The following is a 23978-nucleotide window of genomic DNA, read 5'->3' as shown; positions in this document are numbered from 1 at the left end:
TTATGACAATAGCGTTAAAACATAAAAACAATAAAAGCAAAGTAAATAAAATAAAATATTGATTCTGTTACTATTTTTGATATTACGATTTATTAAGGTTTCTGCGTTATACAATTAAAATAATATCAATTTACAAAATTTTTTGGAAGATTAAAATAAGCAAACAACAATTATAATCGAACGCTTTTCAATTAATATTAATTTGTTAATGGATACAATACAAATCATTGTTAGGAGATTTTATTTAGGTTAAATTATTTTTAGTTTGTTAGTGGACTAATAACGAGAGCAATTCATTTTCACATAATCGAACATGGCATGGCACAACAAAGTGGCAAGCAGACTGGAACCATCGCACCCCCAGATTTGGTTTTAGTCTTAGATTTGTATCCGGACTCGTATTCATACATTCCAGAACCTTTGGCCCAACGTCCCTGTAAATATGATAAATAATATACATATGTATAAAATATAAGTGTATAAAATATAAGATAGAGCTCACTAATAAGATATATATATATATATGAACTTACTCCTGCTGCTGATCCAGATGCGTACTCCTCACGTTTTAATGTCATTTCGTGACCTGGTGGATAATAAACGTCCATACCGGCTTTATTTACAGTTGGTATCATTTCATTATTTGGTTTGGCAACAGAAGTTTCGACTTCTCTTTTACGATAAGATATATCAGATTTATCGACTACATCGGTCTACATTAACGGAAATGAAGTGTATAAAAAGAAAAAGTTTAGTAAGATTTCTAATTTTCTCACATTTGGAAAAGACTGCATTAAATCATCAACTCTTTGTGGAAGATGTGGTTTTGACTCTGGAAATTCAACACCATCTACAGGAAATTGAGCTAATTGAGTTGTCGTATTTGGATAGTCAGGTCCACGATGATTAGTTGTATTCGATGAATAGTAATTGTAAGTTGTTGTTGAAGTATTATTGTTATCAAATGGGGGGGAGTAGTCAGTAGAGTTTTGCTTTAGAACTGGCATTTTTGGTGCAATATTATTAGAAGGGCTTTTATCTACATAATTCGTGACATTTGAAGATTCTTTATAATAATATCGGTTTGTTGTAGGCGTCAAAGGGCCTTTTCCCTTATATGGTAAGCTATTTAAATGTGGATTCTGGTTACGATTTTGATCTGATACTGTAACATTTTCATTTACAGTACGTATTATAGTATTACTATTGCTTTCTGGAGTTCTTTGTTGAGCAAATGAATACGAAGGATAGTTTTGTCGCAAGTTATTTGTTTCGCGACTTTCTCTTATTTCATAAGACTGATTTGAAAGTATTGGAGTTTCGTTTTTGTTTATGGTAGAATAACTTTCAGTATTATAAACCACAGTTTGTGGTACATTTATATCAGTTTGTTGGATTGTTGAATTCGAATTTCTACTGTCCAGAGTATTGTAATTGACATTATTGTACAATATTGACCGATTAGGAATATTTTTCGATCCAGCTGGTATTTCATAGGTATATGTGCGCACTGTTGTTGTGACTTTAGTGCCCGGTATAGGTAAAATATCATTTGACAAGTCAACATCATGTAGTTGAGGAACTATTTCGGCGGAGGATGTTGTGAGATTCCTTTCATATAGTTTATCGGAAACTGTAGTACCTATTTTGAAAAAAACGAAAATCTAGTTATTTGTATTTAAAAACTTTTTTGTAAAGAAATATTGCCAAAATAATTTTTTTTAATAAATTTCAATTTCCCTTACCTTCATGATACAAATTTTCATTTATCAGAGATTCTTTTTCTTTCTGAGATTTTTCGGCAGTTACATTGTTAAATACAGTGTTAGAATATTTATCTGGATATCCATCCCTTTCAATGGTTTTGACAAATTTTGTAGTTTTTGTTATTGTACCTGACGGTTCGTTTTTTGAGGACTCACTATTTCAATAAAATTATATTATATTACATTATATTAACCATATATATTTTAAGACAAATATGTGAAGAAATATATAAAAAAATATTCTTATATTCAGTTATTCAAACAATAATATGTCATACAAAAGTAATTATGTAAATATCTTAATGATCCTCCACAAATTTAATTTAGTTTGAGTTATTATACATTTTATTTTGAATTGTACTTCGAATTGCACTTAAAATTTCAAACTATGGTATATAAAAAAATCAAACTAAACATTCTTACGTTGAGGCTAGTTGAGTCAGTGCACTTGAGCACTTTTACTCTCTATTAACTGCGAGGTTTCTTCATAATCCCTCACTACACCTTGACTGGATTATTATTTATCACTTCATTAGACAAAGCAATAACACGGTTACACGGAGATTCGGTAACACGGTGTAAGTGAGCCTGTCAGTTTTCGTAAATAATTTCAGAGCTCTTTCCTTTACATATTTTTTGATCGGATTAATCTTGAGGTCCCTGAGGATGTCATGCGTCCTAATGTACCATGGTACATTAAGTTACATTACAGCATGCTCGTCGATATTAAAAATATAAATCCCTACTCAAATCCTTATCAGATGAGTGTTTAATACAAAATTCTAAATTTGTGGAACATGCAATGAATGAACTTTTTAAAGATACTATATGAAAACCAAAAAATCGAAATGGATGTGTTTTTGATTTAAAGCTATATATTAGGTCTATTTCACGAGCTACTCGTAGTAACACTGTGTATAAACAAGTGCGTTCCACCAACAAATTTTAGAGTAAATAAGAGCATCCGAGAGAGCGTAACATCCCTGTCGAAATTTGAAAATGCTACACAGTTTTTACTCGTACATTTTATTTCAAGTAAAATTTGTGTTGATGTGTGAATCGGCTGTTTTGGTTTGAATTTAAATTTTTATATTGTATATTTGCGCGGCACTGGTGTTCTCATCAGATTTTACACAAAGCTGTTCCATTAAAATCTGTGTAAAGAGCGAAATTTGGCACTTTATTTGGGTTACGCTCTTAGTTTGTACTTTACTTGTGTTTTACTTGAGTTTCACTACGAGTATCTCATGGAACAGACCTATTATTCAAGTTTTAAATAATAAATAATTTTTCAATTTTGCGAACCTGAATTCTAGTTCCAGTCAACGACCTATTTTTTTTAAATAAAATTCAATTGATTTCTATAACTTTTTATATATACAATTTGTTTGAAATTTCTTGAGCTAAATAGAGTTGATATTCTTAATTCAAAGTTATGCGATAGTCTAAACGTGGGACGCGTATTTCCCTACCACAATTAATTTTATAAATGCTTAGCAATAAATGATGGTTTTTATTCAAATATGTAATATTGAGTTTCGACAATTCTTAGTTTAATAATATTATTGTATGTCTTGAAAATATTTCGTATTGAGTGTTTAATACTTACAGAGTTCGATAACTTAATGTTGGAGGATACATATCTAGAAGTAAAAATAATACATTAGTTTTATATTTTTATTATGGACTTAAAAATAAAAAATGTCACATATTACTATGTAACTTTATATATTTGAGAGACCTTGAGAAGAATAAATAACATATTTAAGAAAACTATGTATAAATATTTTTACAGTATTCTATGTTTTGCTAGACTTTCTAATCTATGTGAACGATCTACAAAATAACATTTGTAGTCCACATTTAATGAAATTACATTATCATATGGAAAGTTTTTCTATCTTAGAATATGTTACTGAGATAATTTATATCAAATTAAATGAATACATTCAACTTCATCCATTGTGAAAATTTTTGACGATTATTATACCAATTACAAAAATATAAGACAACTTGCCCACTCAAAAACTAAATTACAAACCACAATTCAATGAAACGAGCGAAATTTAGGAAATGATGTTCTAAATACTAAATACTAAATACATCCTAAATCCCTAATACAACAACATTATTAATATTGTAACTAAAATAGATAAATAAAATGGTCATTAAGGTAATAGTAATTTCCTAGAATACAAATCGACTAAACAATGGTCTGTTAGAGCTTTCTTTATGCTCTCAACTGAGTATAATATCTGAAACTCAGTGCCCAGAAAAACATTATATAAGTATTTCCAAATATACTATATATAGACGAATTACTCAAATGTAATAAAATCAAAATACACTTTGAACTTGAAAGCTATCACCATGCCTATATACCTATAATCGATGAATATACAACTTGAAGACATAAGTGGATTTCTTAGAATAGTAGCACTATATTGCCGCCCAAAACACACAAAAACCATAGACCAATATATTCGAATAATAGTGGATCGAGACTGATAAGTATTAAAAATAGACACTTGCTAAAAGCAATGTACAAATTCAACATTCTGGTCATCTGACACAACAAAGTCTCCTGAAGTTAAACGACTGTTTTTAAATAATTTCAACCGAGCTACCTCCAAAAATAATAAATATCTAAAATATATTTAATTGCATTATTCAACTACTTTATCTTCCAACTGTGTTAAAACCGTAGTAATTACAGCGATACCTAAACCAGGAAGAGATACAACAAAGGCCTTATCGTATACACCAATTAGTCTTCTATCGACGCTATCAAAAATGATTGGATGACTATTATATGACAAAATATAACCCATGTTGAACACTAAACAAATAATTCCTGACTACGAATTTGAGTTCTGATAAAGACACACAACAATTCAACAAGTATATAGAGTGGCACATAAAATCCTAAACGTCCTTAACAATAAAATTATGGCATTATGGTGTTAAACCATAATTGTGTATAAAGAGCCTTTAACACTGTGAAAACGAAATACTCCTAAAACTATCAAAATCTATTTAATAAGGCTGACTCCATTTAAAAACAAAAATAATGAGATGCTAAACGTAAATCTAGGCGTCAGAAACTTGTGCGGACTATCTATTTATCTATACTATTTATTAAAAAACCGCACGTTGCACCAATAAAGACTTATAGTGAATGCGCAAACGGACTTCAATGTGAATCTTTCGAAAAATAATTTCATGACTCAGAAACATGGTTTGTGACACGCTAAACTACGAACAAAATGCAAATGTTTGTAAACAAATGTGTTTACGTTATATATTCAGCGGTGCAAGTTATGAGAAAAAAATTGGAATTCAATAGGCCAAACCTTCAGACGGATTTAAATAGATATAACGAAAATGGCGCTTGATTGGAACCCGCAAGGCTCATTAAGGTGTGGTCGTACATTTATCCCATAAATTGGTGTTGATAGATGTACAGTTTGTCACAGTCAGGTACCTAATCTGATATCAAATACGGTGCAAAATCATAAAAATTGTGCTAGAAACTGTTTGGTTTTTTCATTTTATTAATTTAAGATTTGTTGGAGATGTGCTTTATCTGAAAAATCCCACCAACATTAGGCTTAAGTATATATAGTACAAATCTGATTTTGACAAATTTAAAGAAATATTACACTTAAGGAAGATGCAAATAATTTGTTTTAGTATTGCGCATTCGTTGAGCACTCTATTGGGAAAGGCTACTAAGACTTTCACAATCTAAAATGCTTTTAGGAACTCAAAAAATAACCTTAGAATTATTACGGGATTACCGACCGGTCACTGCAGATTGAATGAATAATCACCTATTGAAGTTAGGAATTCAATCCAACTCAGACTGCAGATACTGTAGAGAAGAGAGAGAAACTGCTTACCATGTGCTTGAAGAGTGGCCGGCACTGATGCACAACCGGAAGAAACACCTAGGAGGGTATTTCATGGATCATAAAAATGCAAGAAAGATGGGAAAGATAAGCTTTATACTGTCTTTCATTAAAGAAATCAGACTTGGAAAAACACTCGAATGCGACTAAGGGGTATAAAAGATATTGTAGGTCGAGTGTACGACCCCTTTTTTTTTAATAATAATAATACGTATTTGTTTAAATATTTAATTTGATACTTTTTCAAATTATTTTATACCCATTACATTTGTATAAAAAAACGGTTATATTATAAAAAAGACCTTAGTGTGTTTTTTAGGTTTTTCTGAAGATGACTATAGACTACAGTTGCATTAGGAAAAATAAAAATTTTCATTTTTACATTTAACATGAAATAAAAAGTCTTACGTCTTATATGTTTATAAAATAAAAACATAAAATAATTATACAACTAATCCAAAAGGAACCATAAACTTTACATATTTGTGTATTAAAATAGATAATATAAAAAATTTTTAAATCAAGAAACCTTCATATTATTTGTTTAACTAAAAATTTTGGTGTGACACATTGTAAATTAGAGAAAGATAATTCAAAAAAATTTTTTACTTACCTTTTTCTTTAGTTATTTTTCGTTCATTTTTTAAATCTTCCAATAGTGCATCTAATTGATCAACATTCTGAACAGGATTTTTTGTATATGAAGTACCATTATTTCCAGATGAAGAGTACTGGTAAGATGATTTCTTGTAAACATATCCCTTATCATCCTGCTAAATAACTGATTCAAAGTAACATAAAAAAAAAAAATTTAAATAAATACCTTGCCAGCCCACTTTGGGCTTTCTTTAATCGAAGACGAATATTCTTTTGAACTAGAATACTGCATTATGAGTTTTTCTATAATAAATTAAAATAACGAGAAATAAATAAAAAAATTACAAAAAGACTTAATTAAAACGTTAATTGTTTCCGAATAAATGTTTTAAATTTAGATATGTGAACTTAGCGTAAAATATGATCAAGAAATATTTGACTATGTTTTTATTATTCAAACCACTGGAAGTTCCCACCATTTATTACCTTTTACATGTATGTATTACTAAGCAGTTCTTTTATGTTTTGTTTTTTTTTAAACCAGAATTATCAAATATCACAGTGTTTTTACAAGAATTGTATAAATTAACACACTTCTTTAATTTGATTCAAAGATTTGGGAACCGACTCTGTAGAAATCCTATCCTATCTTATTGATCTACACTCTCCAATTAGTAACATATTTATATTATGCATATATTTAGCATACATTGACTAGCATACCAAGATCTTTGGCGATATCAATAATTTATTTATTATTATATTATAATTTATAATATTACAGTATTAGATAATATTTCTAAAATCTTTGATTATAATAATTTGTTACCGGGCTAATTGGTCAAATTTTAATATAAATAAAAAGACACTAATTTATTATTTAAATTTAAAAATCGTTTATACTTTATTTCCGATATTTCGACTATCTTCGATAGTCATCTTCAGGGAAAACTACACAAAATATAGGATGTTCACATTTTTATAGCGGATTATAAAGAAAAATCATACAATAAATACAATAATAATGATGACAAGAAAAAAAAAAAAAATACTACAATAAAAATACAAAAGAAAAATTAAAATTATAAAAAAAACAAAAAAGCTTTACAAACATCCTGTGTCATTTGTTTATAATATTCCTATAAGCCTGAGCACAGTTGTCCGTATCAGTTTTATAATTAAGTCTTATATTATTGGGCACTTGAAGTATTGAGAGCATTTCTAGAAAGTACCTCTTATTATGGTTCCTTTCTTCATATAAAATTTTTGCCTTATCAAAATCAGGTTCATGTTTATGCTCCATACAATGCACAGCCAATGGTGTATTGGCTTCAGCACCACTTTTATTTTTTAAAACTGTGTTTATGTCCAGCCATCCTTGTCCTAAGCTTATTTTTAGTCGTACCTATATATATTTTGTTACATAATATATATAGGTATATAAGCTTTGTTGTAAAGCTTTTTTGTTTTTTTTTTTTATAGTTTTAATTTTTCTTTTGTATTTTTATTGTTGTTTTTTTTCTTGTTGTCATCATTATTATTGTATTTATTGTATGATTTTTGTTTATAATCCGCTATAAAAATGTGAACATCCTATATTTTGTGTAGTTTTCCCTGAAGATGACTATCGAAGATAGTCGAAATATCGGAAATAAAGTATAAACGATTTTTAAATATAAATAATAAATTAGTGTCTTTTTATTTATATTAAAATTTGACCAATTAGCCCGGTAACAAATTATTATAATAATAAGTTTTGGTCACAAATATAAGTATTTAATATTTATAAAATCTTTGATAAAACTAGATTAGCTAAAATCTCTTTTGTTTTCTTACACACAGTCGACTGATGTGTGAATTTATAAGCAGGTAAAACCAAGAAAATTGGTGAAGCCTCTCCCATCTTGTTATTAGTCTAGATACGATTTACGTACTCGATAAGCTTTATCTCTACTTTGCCAATTGATACATAGAAAGCTGAAACATGCAGACTTATCTGTTAACAATTCTATTGAAGTTCGTTATTTAATGTATATACTAATTTCGCAACAATAAGTCTAAATATACACTGCTGTATATGCAAATATTATATTTTAAATATAGATAGATAGTGAAATGTAGTATCAGTGAAAATGTATCAACCAATAGATATTTCGGTCAAAAGCATCAAGAAAGATAACAATGTTATGTGACAAAAATATCGATACCAGTCAACTTGCTTTACAAAGACCGGCACGACTCAAATCACGGCGGGGTTTGTTGTCAATACATTGACAAAAAGAAAATATGTATAGAAAAAAGCAGGATCAGAGTTGGCGTAACTAATATACTTAGAAAGTCGGAAAGACCATATGTCAACACATACACATAGCCAATAAAGTCTGCGTACTCCTTACGAATTTTGATATGTAATAAAGAAACACAACATAAATAAATATTTCAAATTAAAATTTTTACATATATTTATTCTTTAAAATCTTAAGTTTAAATAGCAACAGACAAAAATTGTATTCGTTTGTTCATTCTTGAGATAATGGAATAAAAGTGTTCCTACATGTAAATATAGGTCCAATAAAGTTTGCGTACAGCTGATAAAATCGGTAGAAATATTAAAAATAAGGCTAAATTTAATACTTTGTTGGGTAGCCACGCTTTTTTAGAACTTCACTAAATCTGTTTGGAATCGAATTAACCAGCTTCTGAGTTTCTTCAGCAGTAATTTTCACCCATTCTGCTTGCATTGTAATGTTGACGAATTCTTTTTTCCAATAAATCCCAAAGATGCTCAATGGGATTGAGATCAGGTGATTGTGGAGGCGTTTTAAGCTGTCTTGGAACGTTGTACAAAAGCCAAAGACTTTATTGGCTATGTGTATACTCAAAAGCAAACATGCTATGCAATTCTGTCTTATTTTTTGATAGAAAAATTATAGAACGCTCGCTGGTTATCATTGCAATATCATTACATTCTTAATATTATCAGCAGTAAGAAATGCAGAAAACTCAAGGAACCGGATGTTAAAGAAATTCAGTTACAATTCTTCTGTATATTTCCGGGTATTTCAAAAACTCGACTTAAACTTTTAGAAGTACCATCTTTAAAGGACTGTACTTCGATCCTGATGAAAGATCAGGTCTGCTTATATGATACATAAACATTTTAACTGTATGTTGGTAAAAAAAAACCGAGATTATAGAAAAACACTGTAAAAAATACAGAAATTCACGTGAAATCATTTAGTCTCATTTAGCCCATCATTTAGTCATTTAGTCAGCGAAGTATGACGTTGTCCCTCAACCTCAGCGGGTTGTTTCGCATAATTTTTGTATTTATCATTTTGTAGTACGTAAGTTTTAATTTATTTGAAGGTTTTATTGAATGTGCCAAATTAAAAAAATATTTAATTAATAATTATTTCAAATGCAGTATTTAATAAATGATATTTATTAATAAGTATATCTATATCGTAAATGATTTTTTTTATGTAATTTAATAATGTGGCTCATCTTCAGTAATATGTGCAGCTATTAACTCTCTTAGAGACTGGTATCTGGAATCTGTACTTATTTTTCAGAACTATTCGTAGCCACAGTCAGCCAACTTTACTGACTTTCCTCTTAATATCGTAAATAACAGTATCTTTATAGTTTATATCAGGGAAATTATTTAATAAATTATATAAAAAAAAAATTATACATTATATAATTATATAAATAATTGCTCTCAATTTTAATAGTTGTGTTTTGGAGATGATCAAGATTTGATGCATCATAAATCAAATAAAAACACAACACTATGAATCATTGTGGTTAATACTTTGAAACATTTTTTTATTTATTATTATAGTCGGAAGATACAATATCATAATTACGTCACAACGTTTTTTTGTTTCGTTTATGATGCAATTTTTAATTTCCAGTATTTAAAAAATTTAAATCCATTGGTTGAATATTGGTCAACAGCGGTAAATAGGTGTTGCTTAATCAACGGAAATGACAAATTTATTTTTTTAACGCAAATATTTTAACATAAAATATGAAGTAATTTAGAGTATTTTATTAATAAGAGACATATGTATGTCAAACTTGAAATACTCGTCGTGAGTATCATCGTGTATCGTGTAGAATATAAATTAATAATGAAGTTTAAGTAATAATTGTAATTAGCAATTAAGTTGTACCATTATTTAGGCATTACTAAGTACCACTATTTAAAACAATAACGCTTCCTAGAGGCGGAATTAAAATTATGTTATGCTTGTAGTGTTACGTTCTCTCTACTTGGAATTGTTTCTATGAGTTAATTTCAGAAGGAAATTGTATAAAAATAATTAATAGATCTACAGATTTTTAAACAACTTCATATTTCATAGGAGTCCTGTGGTATGTAAAGAACTCTTATATCTATAAGGATATAAACACCCCGAACATACATAAGCAAATATTATGCGAAGCTTAGTGTACATCCCGACCCATATACCAGAAAGTTGCTTTCAACATTTAGAACTTCGTGTCTGAAAAAAAACCACTATTGATCTGCTAAGTTCATATTTTAATATTTAAAATATATTTTGATAATTAAGTATTTTATTGTAATAGTTGCCTCTCTATCCTTAAAAAGATTACAAATAACTCATAAGCTAAGGCTTTAAATTTTTATATTTAGTTAAAGATTTGAAAACTTCAAAAAAACATGAAATGAAAAGAAAAAACAGAAATATTTCATAGTTCTGATATTTCCAGTTTATGGTATTAACCAGTACTATTATTTTTCGTTATCTGGAAGCCAAAGCACAACTTCAGGCGCATTGCTAAGTTTTGTCTACTTTGCTCTATAATAGAAATTCATAATAACTACACATGTAAAATGTAATATACAATTATTTTAAATGAAAGTAAAAAATAATAGGTTTTTTTCATATATTAGATAATACTACTTATATACTATCGCTAGAAATGTTTCTAAGGTCTACAACGATAGGTGTGCTTATCCGAATTCGTTCCAAATTGGAATGTAGTAATATGCTTCTGCTGTAAAAACTAACACTTTTTCGCAAAAAAGTTGCAAAGAACTGTGTAGAAGTAAGCCGCATTTTCTATTAAAATGGAGCATTTGTCTACTGATTTTGATGAAGAGAACTATAGTGTTTAAACACATTGAGACCCTGAGCTTTTATATATACGGTAACACAATGGGCTAATAGGCCTAAGTGGATCCAATAGGTTTCGCCGGTATAACCTAACCTAATCACATTGAGAAGCAAATTTTAAATAAAAAGAAAAAACAAATATTTTAAATTATTTAACATAGATTTGATTCTAGATTTGAATTTAATTTATTTACAATTTTTAATATTTTTTATTAATGTAACTTTATTAAATTTTGTTTAACTCTAAGGTTCTTGTAACATATGTTACTGAATATTCTTTTTATTTACTTTTACTTTACGCTAATCGAATAACCGTAGTGTAAACGTTTGAGCAATTATCTTTATATGAGTTCAGCTCTTTGTGAAGCAAAATAATAAAATCTAAAACATTTAAAAAATAAAGTACTTTCTGGAAATGCGCAGCAAAAAAGTATTAATTATAGAGTACATCGGTTTTAATTTATAAATGCTACGTATGAAGAGATTTTTCTTTCTTTCATATTTTTCTTTTATCACATATAAATAAAATAGCTAATAGAGATAGTAATCAAAGTTGAAAAGGTCAAAAACAAAGCGCGAGAAGAAGGGTTGCGCAATAATCACACCAATTAGACAAATTATAAACTTTTACCTTGTCTAGTTGCGAAATTTCAAACAAAAATATTTAAGCTAGATATAATTTTTTAAGTAATGTATTTGTTTACATTTGATCGTTTCGAATTATTAAGATGGCAGTATATGGTATCCTTCCAACGACTACGACTAAATCGGGAGCAGCAAGAAGAGCAACAACAATGGGACCACCATAAAAAGTAACAAAAAGCTACTTAACAACATTCTAAATATAGTCAACAGCTGGAGGCGAAATTATGTCCAAATCTTTCGATTATAACCAACGAAATACCTAGTTTTTAATATCGAACTACAAACATTGAAATAAATTATGATAAAGAAAATAAAAACATTATGTTCTTTAAATAAATAGCCAGCCCACATGAGAGATTCATGAGATCTGATTAATAACATAGAAAAATTGGGAAAAAATAACTCATATATTATATTAAAAATAACTCAAATAATTCATATATAGGAAAGTGATAGCTGAGTTAGAGAAAAAAGCTCAACAGTTCTACATCTATCAGTTGAAAAATAACAGACGCTAGTAAGCTGAAATGAAGCGTATGTGATCTTATATAGTTGTTTCGCTGTCTTCTTAACAAAAACTATCCAGAAGTTTTTCAGCACAATCCATTAACTGTCAAAAATACGGACACACTAAATCATAGTACAAGTCGACTTAAGTATGCCTCACATGTTTTATTCATAAATGGGATAAATACTCGGTTTCAAAAAACCTACCTCCTAGAAAGTGCTAAATTTACGTTGGAAGTAACACAGTAAAATACTGGGTCAAACAATCGCTACAAATAACGCATACAAATATATCTAGGCAATCTAGACACTACATCCTCATACGGTTCAAGTTTTAAAGCGATAGTCATATCCATTCTAAAAAAATATTAAAATATAAGGGACTTCAAGTGAAACATGACGAATCAATCTGAAGAAAAGTTTGATTTGAAATCAAAGTTTATTTGCTGAATTGATAAGATCCAAATAAACGCATTACAGCAAGTCATTCAAATATAAATGCCTTAAGCCAACATGTACTACAATGAAATAGGTTTCGGATACAAAACATCGTCATCTTCCTATATAGATATATATACTATATATCTGAAACGTAATTAACTTTAAAAAACTGTGCCTAATTAATTGAGTAGAAATTTTATGATACTAAGCATCCCGATTGTAAAACATGTGGCGTCACTGGTGCACTTGTTATAAATGTAATCCAACATTGCGTTCCGAAAACAACGTTAGCCGTATTTTTTCCTTTCAGAGTAGCAAAAAAATACAACTTACGAAAGAAAACATATGAAGCACCAACACAGCAGCCGCAAATTTGTTTGAAAATTTCTTACTTGTCATATGATTACTGGTTTAGGCAGTGACAATGACTGACAATGCTCTTTAAACCTTCAAAGTTAGATTTTACACGCAAAAAATCTTATGTTTTAAGCTTCAGTGCAGCCAAATTTAAAAATTAGTCAATTGTGAATATTCACTGGAAATATGTTGCAAAATTCCAGTCATCCGTTAAAATCATATGAGCAGAAATAATAACTGTTTTCGGTGACTCGTAAGTGTGGCAAAAAATACATGCTGGCCTATATTCGTTTTAATCTGTCAAGTGTTATGTTTTGGCAAATAACAAATCTGCTAAAATTTCTTTTTCCAATTTTCAAATTTATAAAATTTTTGAATTTTTGTTTACATATGATTATTGACATATGATTGCAATTAAAGAATATCTTAAGCTATACTTAAAGCAATACTCGTTGGAATTTCCAACGAAGGTTCGCTTATTGCGTTGGTAACACTTTTTTCTTTACTGGACGAAGTGTGTGGCCTGTAAAAAAAAGTGTTGTTTTGCATACATTTCGGCCAGTATAGGCCACCGAAAACGCCTAATAATAAATTGCAATATAACAAAACAAAAAGTTAAAAAATGATTCCCTTTGCTTTACTATTATTCATTTTGTTTTCTTTTACTTAAATTAATTAATTTTCAATGTTTACAATTTTTATATCGCATATTGTACATAACACAACAGAAAACATAAGTCAAAAAAAGCATTTAACATATTTTAAAAGTGATGCCAATTGTTTTCAACCAGACTAAATGTTGTTTTTTTACATCTCTGAAAGAAAAAATTGCTGTTGTTATAATTATCTATACGATACTTCTGTATGTATAATTTCAAAAGAAGATTGTCTTTTCAGCAATCTAATGACTTTCAAGATTATAAGGTAATTCTTAACAATTTTGCAAACTTTTTAGTGATCTGAGACTTAAAGTTCTGATTGACTTTAAGCTTTAAACACACTTATTGTCTAATATCAAGTCTAATATCCGCCACTTGGCACTTAGCAATAATTCTGATGTGGTCTCTTTGGGACACTGGTCGACAGTCAATTGAAAACACAAGACTTGATTGTTATAAGTCTTACTGAAGGTCTGAACCATGAAGATATAGCTGTTAAACTTTCTCTTGTTATCCTCACTGACGAAACTTAGTAGCATTATTTCAAAAAAAAACAAAATAGAAATAATTTTACAAATTGCAGGACCCACAAAAATATCTAAAATGATAATGAAATATGTAATAAAACATTAATAACATTACATTGAAAGTTTCATTTTTTTGAATTAACGTGCCAGGGAAAAATGACAAAGACTTTGATCTCCAAGCACAAAACAGAGACTAAAGTTATAAAAGATCTAAAAAAGACTATATCTGATCATATCAGTTGGTTGGTTAACTGAAGAAAAATAATTAAACTCTGTGGAAAGTATCTACTCAAAGTGACCTAACGCTTAGAAAACCAGATGGATTTCAAATTTGCAGTGAAGAAGAAAAACGGTGCACTTTAGGGGAACATCTTAGAATAAATTTCAAATAAAACTAGAAGGGAAAGAGAAAAAATCTTTTAAAAATAAAAATAAATAAATTTATTATTGACTGATATTTTTAATTTTAAATAATAAACCCCTTAAAAACACTTAAAATTGGTAAACTTCAATGAAGTAACTCAGGTTGTATTACCTTTCAGGCAGGCATACTTAATTTGATTCCACTTTGTGGGTTAATTAAAAATATCAAAACGGTGTTTAGGAGTATCTTCACAAATTGCAAAAATTTTGAAAATCTCGGCATACCTTTTTTATATACTACAAGCAAACACTCATCTATCACAACACTCATCTATTACAGTCGAAACAACAACTCATAGTGTAAAAGTTTCGGATTTCGACACAGGATTATACAAAATGAGTAAACCTTTGAGCTTGTTTTCACTTTGCATTTATTTACCCTAGTCAACAATCTTTACAAAAATAACTTTTAGGACCCATTTCATAAACATGACTTAAGTATGACTTAAGTTAAAATATTGACTTAAGTATGACTTAAGTGAAAATATTGGTTTAAGTATGACTTAAGTGAAAATATTGGTTTAAGTATGACTTGAATGAAAATATTGGCTTAAGTATGACGTGAACCCAAAAGCTGTCGTGGGTATAATTTAAGTCAAAAAATTGACTTAATCACGACTGAAGTCACCAAAGACACATCTTTTTATTATTTATGTTTTTTATTTATTGTGCAATGTTTCCAAATACAAAAATATAAATTTATTTATTATTTTCAACTAAAATATTTTAATAATGACATTTTATTATACCTCACCGTTATTATACCTCACCGAACCAAATAAATACCTCCTAATAGGTCTATAGGCCTAAGAGGGTCCCCTTGGGATCGCGGATATAACCTAACCTAATATTTTTTTCGGAATTATTTTACCCATTAAGTTTCGCGTTAGCAAGAAAGAAGCTTGGTATACGTTGGAGTATATTGTGTGTTAGAGAACACATCCATTACAAAACGAATTGGTAAAATTTTATAAATGTATATATATATCTATATATATAATAGTTTTATACCACCATCAAATGTTGAATCACAATTGTAGAATTACAATCATTTTTAGAAACTTCAGAATATGTTATCGTTTGGAGACTCGTGAATTCGGAAATGGAAATGCAAATAGTGAATAGGAAAACTCAATTTATATTATTACACCGTTGCCATAAGACCATACATCTGTTGTTAAATCCTTGACTAGAGCATGAATTTGGATTGAACAGATAAATGATGTACAAAAGCGCTAATTTCCAGTGTAACCGTCTCACATGGGGATGAGTTTACTCATTGTCAAATGCAATAGATAAATGTGATGATAGATTGTTTCGAAATTAAAGAATTCAATCTTATAGCAAAACCAAAAAAGATGAATCAAAATATAAGTGAAAAAGTAGTTGATGTAGCAATCGTTACGATTATATGTGAGTTGAAAGAGAGTTGAGAGAAGTATTGGAATCTTCTAAATGATTGTTGTGTTAACGTTGGGCGCTTTCTAACTAGATAAAATCAGAATATTGGAGAAGCCATGTCTTCAAGATTTGTTGTTTTCAATTAAAAGAGGACGGATGTAAGTCCCATTACTCAATTGATACAACTATAACCTTTCCTGATCAGATCTGAAATTAAACACTCACAAAGTACTAAGAATAGTCACCACATAAAAATCGAACTAATATGCGATTAATTGGCAATGCAGGCCTACTCAAAAGACCTCTCCTATCGGTTTTTATACAGATAGTATAGCGTTTAGCCGAACAAATTTTTACGAAGTCCTTTGGCTTATAGACTTTCAAGAATAATTATTTGATTTCAGGTAATGTCGAACTGCGTAGGGGTCGCTTAAGCAAAATTATTTACGATTCAAATTAAATAATTGTAGTCAATTATTGTATATAATAGTTAGTGTGTATTTAAAATTTATGAATTTTATTACGAGTATGTTATTTTAGTTACAAATGGAAAATATGTTTTCTGTACTTTTTAGTATAATTAAAATTTTTGGTTTTACCTAAATTATTTTACATAATTAAATAAATAAATAAAATATTATAAATAAAAATCATCTTTAATTTCTATGTTTTAATTAATAAATATTATTTACTGAATATTACATTTGAAATAATTATTTATTAAAGTTATATATAATTTTACATAAAGCAATTAAATAAATTAAAAATTATATATTACAAAATGACAATAATAAAAATAATGAAAAATCACTTCTAACAACTTGCGACACGTCCTTAGCACTTTGCCGATTAAACGCAGACTGAATAATTTCACGTAAATGTTTGTTTTATTTGCAGTGTTTTGTACACTTTCGGGTATTTTTTTTTCACATTACCCTGCGGTAATGTCAAAATTATAAAGAACTACTAAAAAATCGGTATATAAAAAATCGTATACAATAAATTATCAAAATTAAAATTTCCAAACAAGGTTACTGTTGCACAATTTAATAATACGGTGGCACAATGGGCCTATAGACCTAAGTGAATCCCCTCGGGATCCCCGGTATAACCTAACCTAACCTACTGTTGCACAAATATTTGATTCCATTTATATATTGATATATTCCACTTTAACTTTCCAAACCATTTATTTCTTATTTACAGGGAAAGTTTCCATACCAAACCACTATATAAAACAGTATGAAAACATAAAGGAGATTTGCTCTTCGAACAGGTAGAACATCTTTTTGTTCGATCAAAATGTTTCAATTTACATATGCTCAAGCTATTAAACTTAATATTGCTAGCATTCTTTAAAAGACTTATGCATCTACGTTACTTGATAAGACCATTTGTGACTTATGGTAATAGTGTAATATGGAATTTAGAGTTCTAAGTATGAAGTCCATTCGGGTACATTTAAGCAATGAAATAGGTGTAACTCTAAAATAACAACCCCAGGTAGTGTAAGTTCAAATACATAGAAGAAAAAATCACTGGCATTAGAAAAAAATGCAACTCACTAATAAACACCATTAGACTCCCACTGCTGTGTTTTTGAGTATTGAAATACTGAAGGGTACGAGATAGCAGTTAAGTTAGCCAGAAAAGGTTCTGAAATGCATATAATGAGGTCGACTTATCGACACAAATCCTGATGTGTGAACTTTTTAGGCCCACAGAAGAATTCATCAAATGCCTTGTAGAATAATCGTAAAGACTATGAGGTTGCAAAATCTTATGGCCTAGATTAGATAGGAATGAAACGAAAATCTTTTTGAGCTTCAGCAAACTTACAGTGTGTGTACTTACTGGAATACTAACGGGTACTACAACAAGTTAACTGTGCAGGAGTGAAGATGAAACGGAGTCCACTGATTTTCTATGACTTGGAAACACTTTTTCAGCGACGTGACAGACATAATGAAAGTAAACTAGCCTGATCTACTCAGCTTTATCTGGAAGATCTGCTAATTTATCATTGTTAACGAAAGTGCTGACAGTTGTATAAGCACACGTCCTCTCCATACAGTAGCGGCGCTAGGCGTCATAATTGCTACCGACTGTTGCTTCTAAGCACTTAATGGATATTTTGAACAATTTGGTTTCATTTATGACATTAATTATATGAAAATTTAATGGTTTAGGTATAATACTTCGGGAAGGTGAAAACAGCGACAGCCTTTTAAACTGTAAACCGATATATTAAGGAAAATAATTTAGACGAAGTATATCTGAATGTCTATACCTATAATAACCAGAATCATGCTCACAGTTCTAGTGAGTACAAATTTTGCTGAAAGAAGCTTTTCAACAGTAAAATTGATTAAGACCTGCGTAAGAAGTAAGATGAGCCAAGAGAGATTATCTGCATTGACAGAAAGCAGGAAAATTCATTTATTTAAATTTGATTAGCAATAAAATTTTTATATATGCTTCATCGTATTTGTGAATGTAAATTATTTACTTTTATAACTCAGTAATAAAGGGGGCCCCCAAATCTGATGATCTGATCTGATCCCAGAGTTATTCTAGCTCCGCCACTTTCGCAACATAAACTAAACGATTGTTAAAAATGTTTCTGTGCCCAAACTTTGTTAATTGTTAATTCATTGTATTTTTTATATAAAATCAGATTTTAAACATATGTAATAGCGGTTTAAGACCTGCTAGGTACTGCAGTAGAGTAGCCAAAGCATTAGCTATGACAATTTTCCCGGTATTTGGTAAAACACCAGCTGATTCTTATTGTTGTGAAGTATTGCACAAAACTTACATACCATACATTGTATGAATGAAAAAAAAAATAAAAGCCATGGCAAAAAATTTAAAACTGTTCCCAATATATGCACATCAGCTTTAAATATTATATATATGTATGTACATATATATTTTTGCAAATATATTGTATGAATAATTAAACAAAAATCAAGACCGCTTAAACGAGACAAAATTTGTTTTGCGTGCCACTTTTTCGGATGTTATTAGATAGAGAGCTTCGGTTTTCAGAAATCGTCGTCTGTATTGTTTCTAACATTAGAAAACGAATGTTTTTCAATATTCGCATTCTGATGCTGCCTGAATGAAAAAAGCTTTCACTTTTGTTGTATTACCATTCTCAATGTTATAAAGTTAAATTTATCTATTAATTGAATGGTAAACATATTGACACCAAACAAAAACCTTTGGAATGAGTAAAGAAATAGCATAACCAAAACAATTACAAAACAACGATAGAAGCAACATGACAAATTGGAAAAAGTACTGCTTTGGAATCATTTAATTAAAAAGTCTATAGTTTGAAACTGAAACTGGATGACTGGTATCGCTAATTATTAGCCTTTGATTAGCATCTTGAAAAAAAACAAAAAAAAAATGGAAATTAAAAAACATTATCTAAAAATATTACATATTTATTATTGTGTAGTTACTTCATATCACATCATATTATTTTATGTTTAATACATTCAGCAGTTTGTCTGAGGTTGAAATTGGCATGTCTACACACAATGTGCGCCATTTAAAATACTCAAAACTGGATTTCTATAAACTGCGAAAATTATAAATGTACATATTAATGATATGATCTCATTTATTCGGAACGCAAACAAGAGAGATATTCAAATAACAAGGGAACAGAATACACTTTTTTACAGAGGCACATTATTGTATAATATATGTATGTTTACAAATCAAAATTTAATAAAAATGCCCAAATACAGTAATATGGAGGTGAACTGACTGTATATTAACAAACAAATTTAGAAGATATGTAGGCGATATATTTATTAACATTGTAGTGGTTTGTTCTTTAAACAGGTGCATATTAAATAGGTAAATACTTGCCTACAGTAATTAAAATGTTTTCCAAATTTATGTTCAACTTTGTAAAGGCATTAAAAGGATTTAAATTTAACTCATATTTTCTCTAAGTCATCACTTCAGTTAAATTCAATCACAAATATTGGTTATTCTATGAAAATATTTTGCAATATAAATGCAGTTTGTTCAAAAAAAACGTATTTAATTTATCCCACTAATGTATTATATACTGTACTGTGGTCCTGTATTATTAAAGTACTAATACATACAAAACAATTCAACCTATAAATAGTTTATTGACAGACAGTGTCTTCTATTCTCATAAAATGCAAAAATTGTTTTGATCATTTTTTTTTGTGTTAAAATAATAATATTCGTTCAGTAAAAAGTTGTTTATATTTATGTTTTGTGAAGGAGCAAAGATATATATAACACAATTGAAAAACGTTATGAATATTAATGTTGCGAATTATTATGTATTGGTTTAGTATTGTAAAATTTTTAATAATACAATTAATTTATATATTAAAGATGTTCACATACATTTATATCAATAACTTTCTCGTTTATAGAACTTAGCGCAAACCCGACGCAACAGCACGAATTAATAGCTTTCGCTTTACTAAACAAATTATATATTGTTAATATAAAAGCACGATCTCATAAGTAGATCACAATCACAATCAGTGAAAAAGCTTCAATGATGATATCATTGATGAACAAAAAAGTTTTCGCTTACTAGAGGTTACACCTGGCAGTTGAATGTTCACAAGTCACACACATATTATTGCCGAAAAGAGTTCGAATTTCGAAGATAATCCAATATTATTAAGCCGTTAAAAACTGTGCACGAACGAGACAGAGCAATAAAAAATCCAATGCAATTTTGAAAGCTTGAAAGCAAATCAAAAATTTATTTATGAACAATATAAGTACGCTATAAAATTTTATTTAATATTTTAATTGATTTTGTAGGTTTATCCTACTTAATTTAATTCTTTATTTATTTATTAAAGCAAGAAATAATTACTAAATTTTGTGTGTTGAAATTACACGTGTCTGTTGTTTTATTCTTAGTTTTCCCAAACCGTAAAAAGAATGACAACTTTATTTTTAATCAATAAAAAATATCATTAGTTTTTAAAAATTTTCTTTTATGGCCAACTCATCTTATTTTCAATAATTTACTTGTCCGTGTTTGCATGGCCAACCCATATCATTTTAAACATTAATGTGAATATGCAACCGCCACAATTTAATTAATTTTGTTAATATTTTAGAGCCATATATCAGACAAATTTATTTTAAATAATTTCTTAAATTTGTTTAAATAAAAACAAAATTTTTATTACTCGCCTAAACATACTGACCTGAACGTTGATGATTAGATGCATTCGGCAGCTCCGAAGTGTGGGAAAAAAGCAACAAGTTGCTTATTATAGTCGCTTAGTGAGATGTTGATCTTACTGTTGCTATCTGTCAAATGTTATGAACAAAATTTCCATAAGTGCGCATAATGCAAGCAAACGACATTTTACATAAAAATGTATATTATTTATATAAAATTGAAAGTTGAAATAAATAACGAATTAAAAGTCATGTTCAGAATGCAAGAAATTTTGAAATTTCTTTTTACAACAAAATGAATAACAGTTTAGCATATTTATCCCTTTGTAAGTATTAACTTAGTAACTTATAAGTTAAAAAAATTTAAAGTGCTTTTCAAATATACTATTTTCATGTATTCCTATAAGTTTTTGATATATTTATGTATATATTTTTGAAATATATATTTTTCACAATTTCATATATTTTTAAAATAATTCATTTTCATGATTTCAAATTTGTGAAACTTTAATTTAGTTTGAATTTTTGTTTACAAACTTCTGACAGATAATTGGAATTTTCAATGAAAGTTCGCAATAGATCGCTTGTCGTTTAAGAAACTTTTTTTTCTGAAGTTTTTCTGGTAACATTTTATATATTTAGTCAATGCACCGCTCTCCTTGTATCCTCCTTATTTCATTATTTTTCTCCGTTATCATGGATAAAGCCTAAATAAAATGTGTACTTTTATTATATATAAATTCAAGTACAATATAAAATGCTCACCAATAACTCTTTTGTGTCATTCATTTTATATATATATATTTATATGAAAAATTTTTTTTATAAAATTATCTGCAGGTATTTTTGTATTTACACGTATTTGTCAATTTGTTTAAAATTTTTTTACTTATCATATGTTTATTGATTTAGGCAGTGATATGAAGTTATTCTTAAGCAACCAGAAATTATTCTGCAGGTAGTTAGACAACTTACATATTACATGTTTTCGGTAATTTTGTTCATACATTGAACATGTTTTAATAAACGTGTTTAAAAGAAAGCTCTTTGAATAATCTTTGTGCTGTAACGACAATTTTCCGTCGCTCTGATTGCCGAGGTAATACTCAAGGGTTGGTCCTGGGTCGTTACAATAAAATTTATAAATGTTAGAAGGCCGTGTTTCAAATTTTGTTTTAATTTTCTTTTCTTTATTAAAGTATTTATTTTAAAACTAATAATCGTCTTAATTATCCTATGTTTCTATCCTATTACAGGATATTGACTTTAATATTGATATTGATATTGATGTTGCTATTGATGTTGATGTTATAGTAATTTCCTTTCTTCGATGTCAGCGTATTGTTCTTTGATGGTTTTGTGAATTTCAGCTGATTTCCTTTCTTCTATACCTGTTGTAAAGGGTTATCAATGTTAATATATAGACGTGTACACGCCTATATAAGTTTTAGTGACAAAGGATAAACGTGTGCACGCTTATCCACGGATTTGGTAGCAAATTATAAACGTGTTCACGCTTATTATTTTGCTGGAGAAAGGATTTAACGTGTTCACGCTATTCAAGGATTATAAACGTGTTCACGCTTATGCAAGGATTTGGTAGCAAATTATAAACGTGTTCACGCTTATATATTTGCTGGGGAAGGGATAAAAGATATATATAAAAAAAACAAAAAAATAATATAAAGGTGCTTCTTTATACTTAGCTCCGGTAATGTTTCCCAATGCTTCACTTGGCGAGTCTATCACGAACTCCGATGACTTCAAGCGTCGATCACTAACTGCCTCTTCTAAGTAAATGCGTCTTCTTATATACGCATCAGACTAAACTTTAACGTAGCGCAAAGCTTAGTTTACAGATAGCTTGGATTTTTGACGTCGTTGCTGTTTTGCGCTTTCGCCGTAGTTAATATGCGCGCGCATCAATTTTTACACAAAGCTCTTTGCACAAAAGTTTTTTTGACGTTTCTTGTGTTGTGTATTTGTTTTGTTTTGAAACGTGTTTAGCTTAGTGTCGGTAGTAGCGACTTCAAATATTTATATTTATTTATTAAAATAAAATAAATATTAAAAATATTAAAAAGTATTAGTTTAAATAATAAATAAATAAGGTAGGTACAATATTTATTTATTTGAATATATTTTGCATTCTTTTAATTTTTCAATGTAATCTTAGGTTTAATTCATTGTGATGCTGTTGCGTGCATGCGGGGGTGGCTTTTAGTAAGTTATTTACCTTTAATATATTATATAAAAATTAACACATTTTTATTTCAGGTTTTAACTGCACACTAATTAGGTTGGTTGGAAAGTAGGTTGGAAATTGGTAAAAATTTCCATCCTTACAGTGCAATAGCGAAAAAAAAATTTTCCTACACATATT

General features: G+C 28.8%; 1 protein-coding gene across 2 annotated transcripts; it reads right to left on the bottom strand.

Moving 5' to 3' along the window:
* Positions 1-62: 62 nt before the first annotated feature.
* LOC119677916 (RGS domain-containing serine/threonine-protein kinase A) lies at positions 63-20928 on the bottom strand. Of its 2 annotated transcripts, none has more exons than XM_038089502.1 (8): positions 20792-20928; positions 6501-6577; positions 6291-6447; positions 3376-3409; positions 1746-1921; positions 777-1642; positions 534-713; positions 63-434 (listed from the first exon to the last, which is right to left on the bottom strand). In XM_038089502.1, exons 2-8 carry the CDS (start codon positions 6564-6566, stop codon positions 300-302), a joined length of 1614 nt encoding a protein of 537 aa, XP_037945430.1. In that variant the 5' UTR covers positions 6567-6577; positions 20792-20928; the 3' UTR covers positions 63-299. The 2 variants fall into 2 exon arrangements, with proteins under 2 accessions (XP_037945430.1, XP_037945429.1); XM_038089501.1 differs by having other exon boundaries at positions 6291-6450; positions 20792-20927.
* Positions 20929-23978: the final 3050 nt, after the last annotated feature.

This window comes from Teleopsis dalmanni, chromosome 2, assembly GCF_002237135.1.
Source record: "Teleopsis dalmanni isolate 2A chromosome 2, ASM223713v2, whole genome shotgun sequence".
NCBI lineage: Eukaryota > Metazoa > Arthropoda > Insecta > Diptera > Diopsidae > Teleopsis > Teleopsis dalmanni.
The sequence above is the reverse complement of the archived record's forward strand: the minus strand, read 5'-3'. Positions and strand labels throughout refer to the sequence as shown.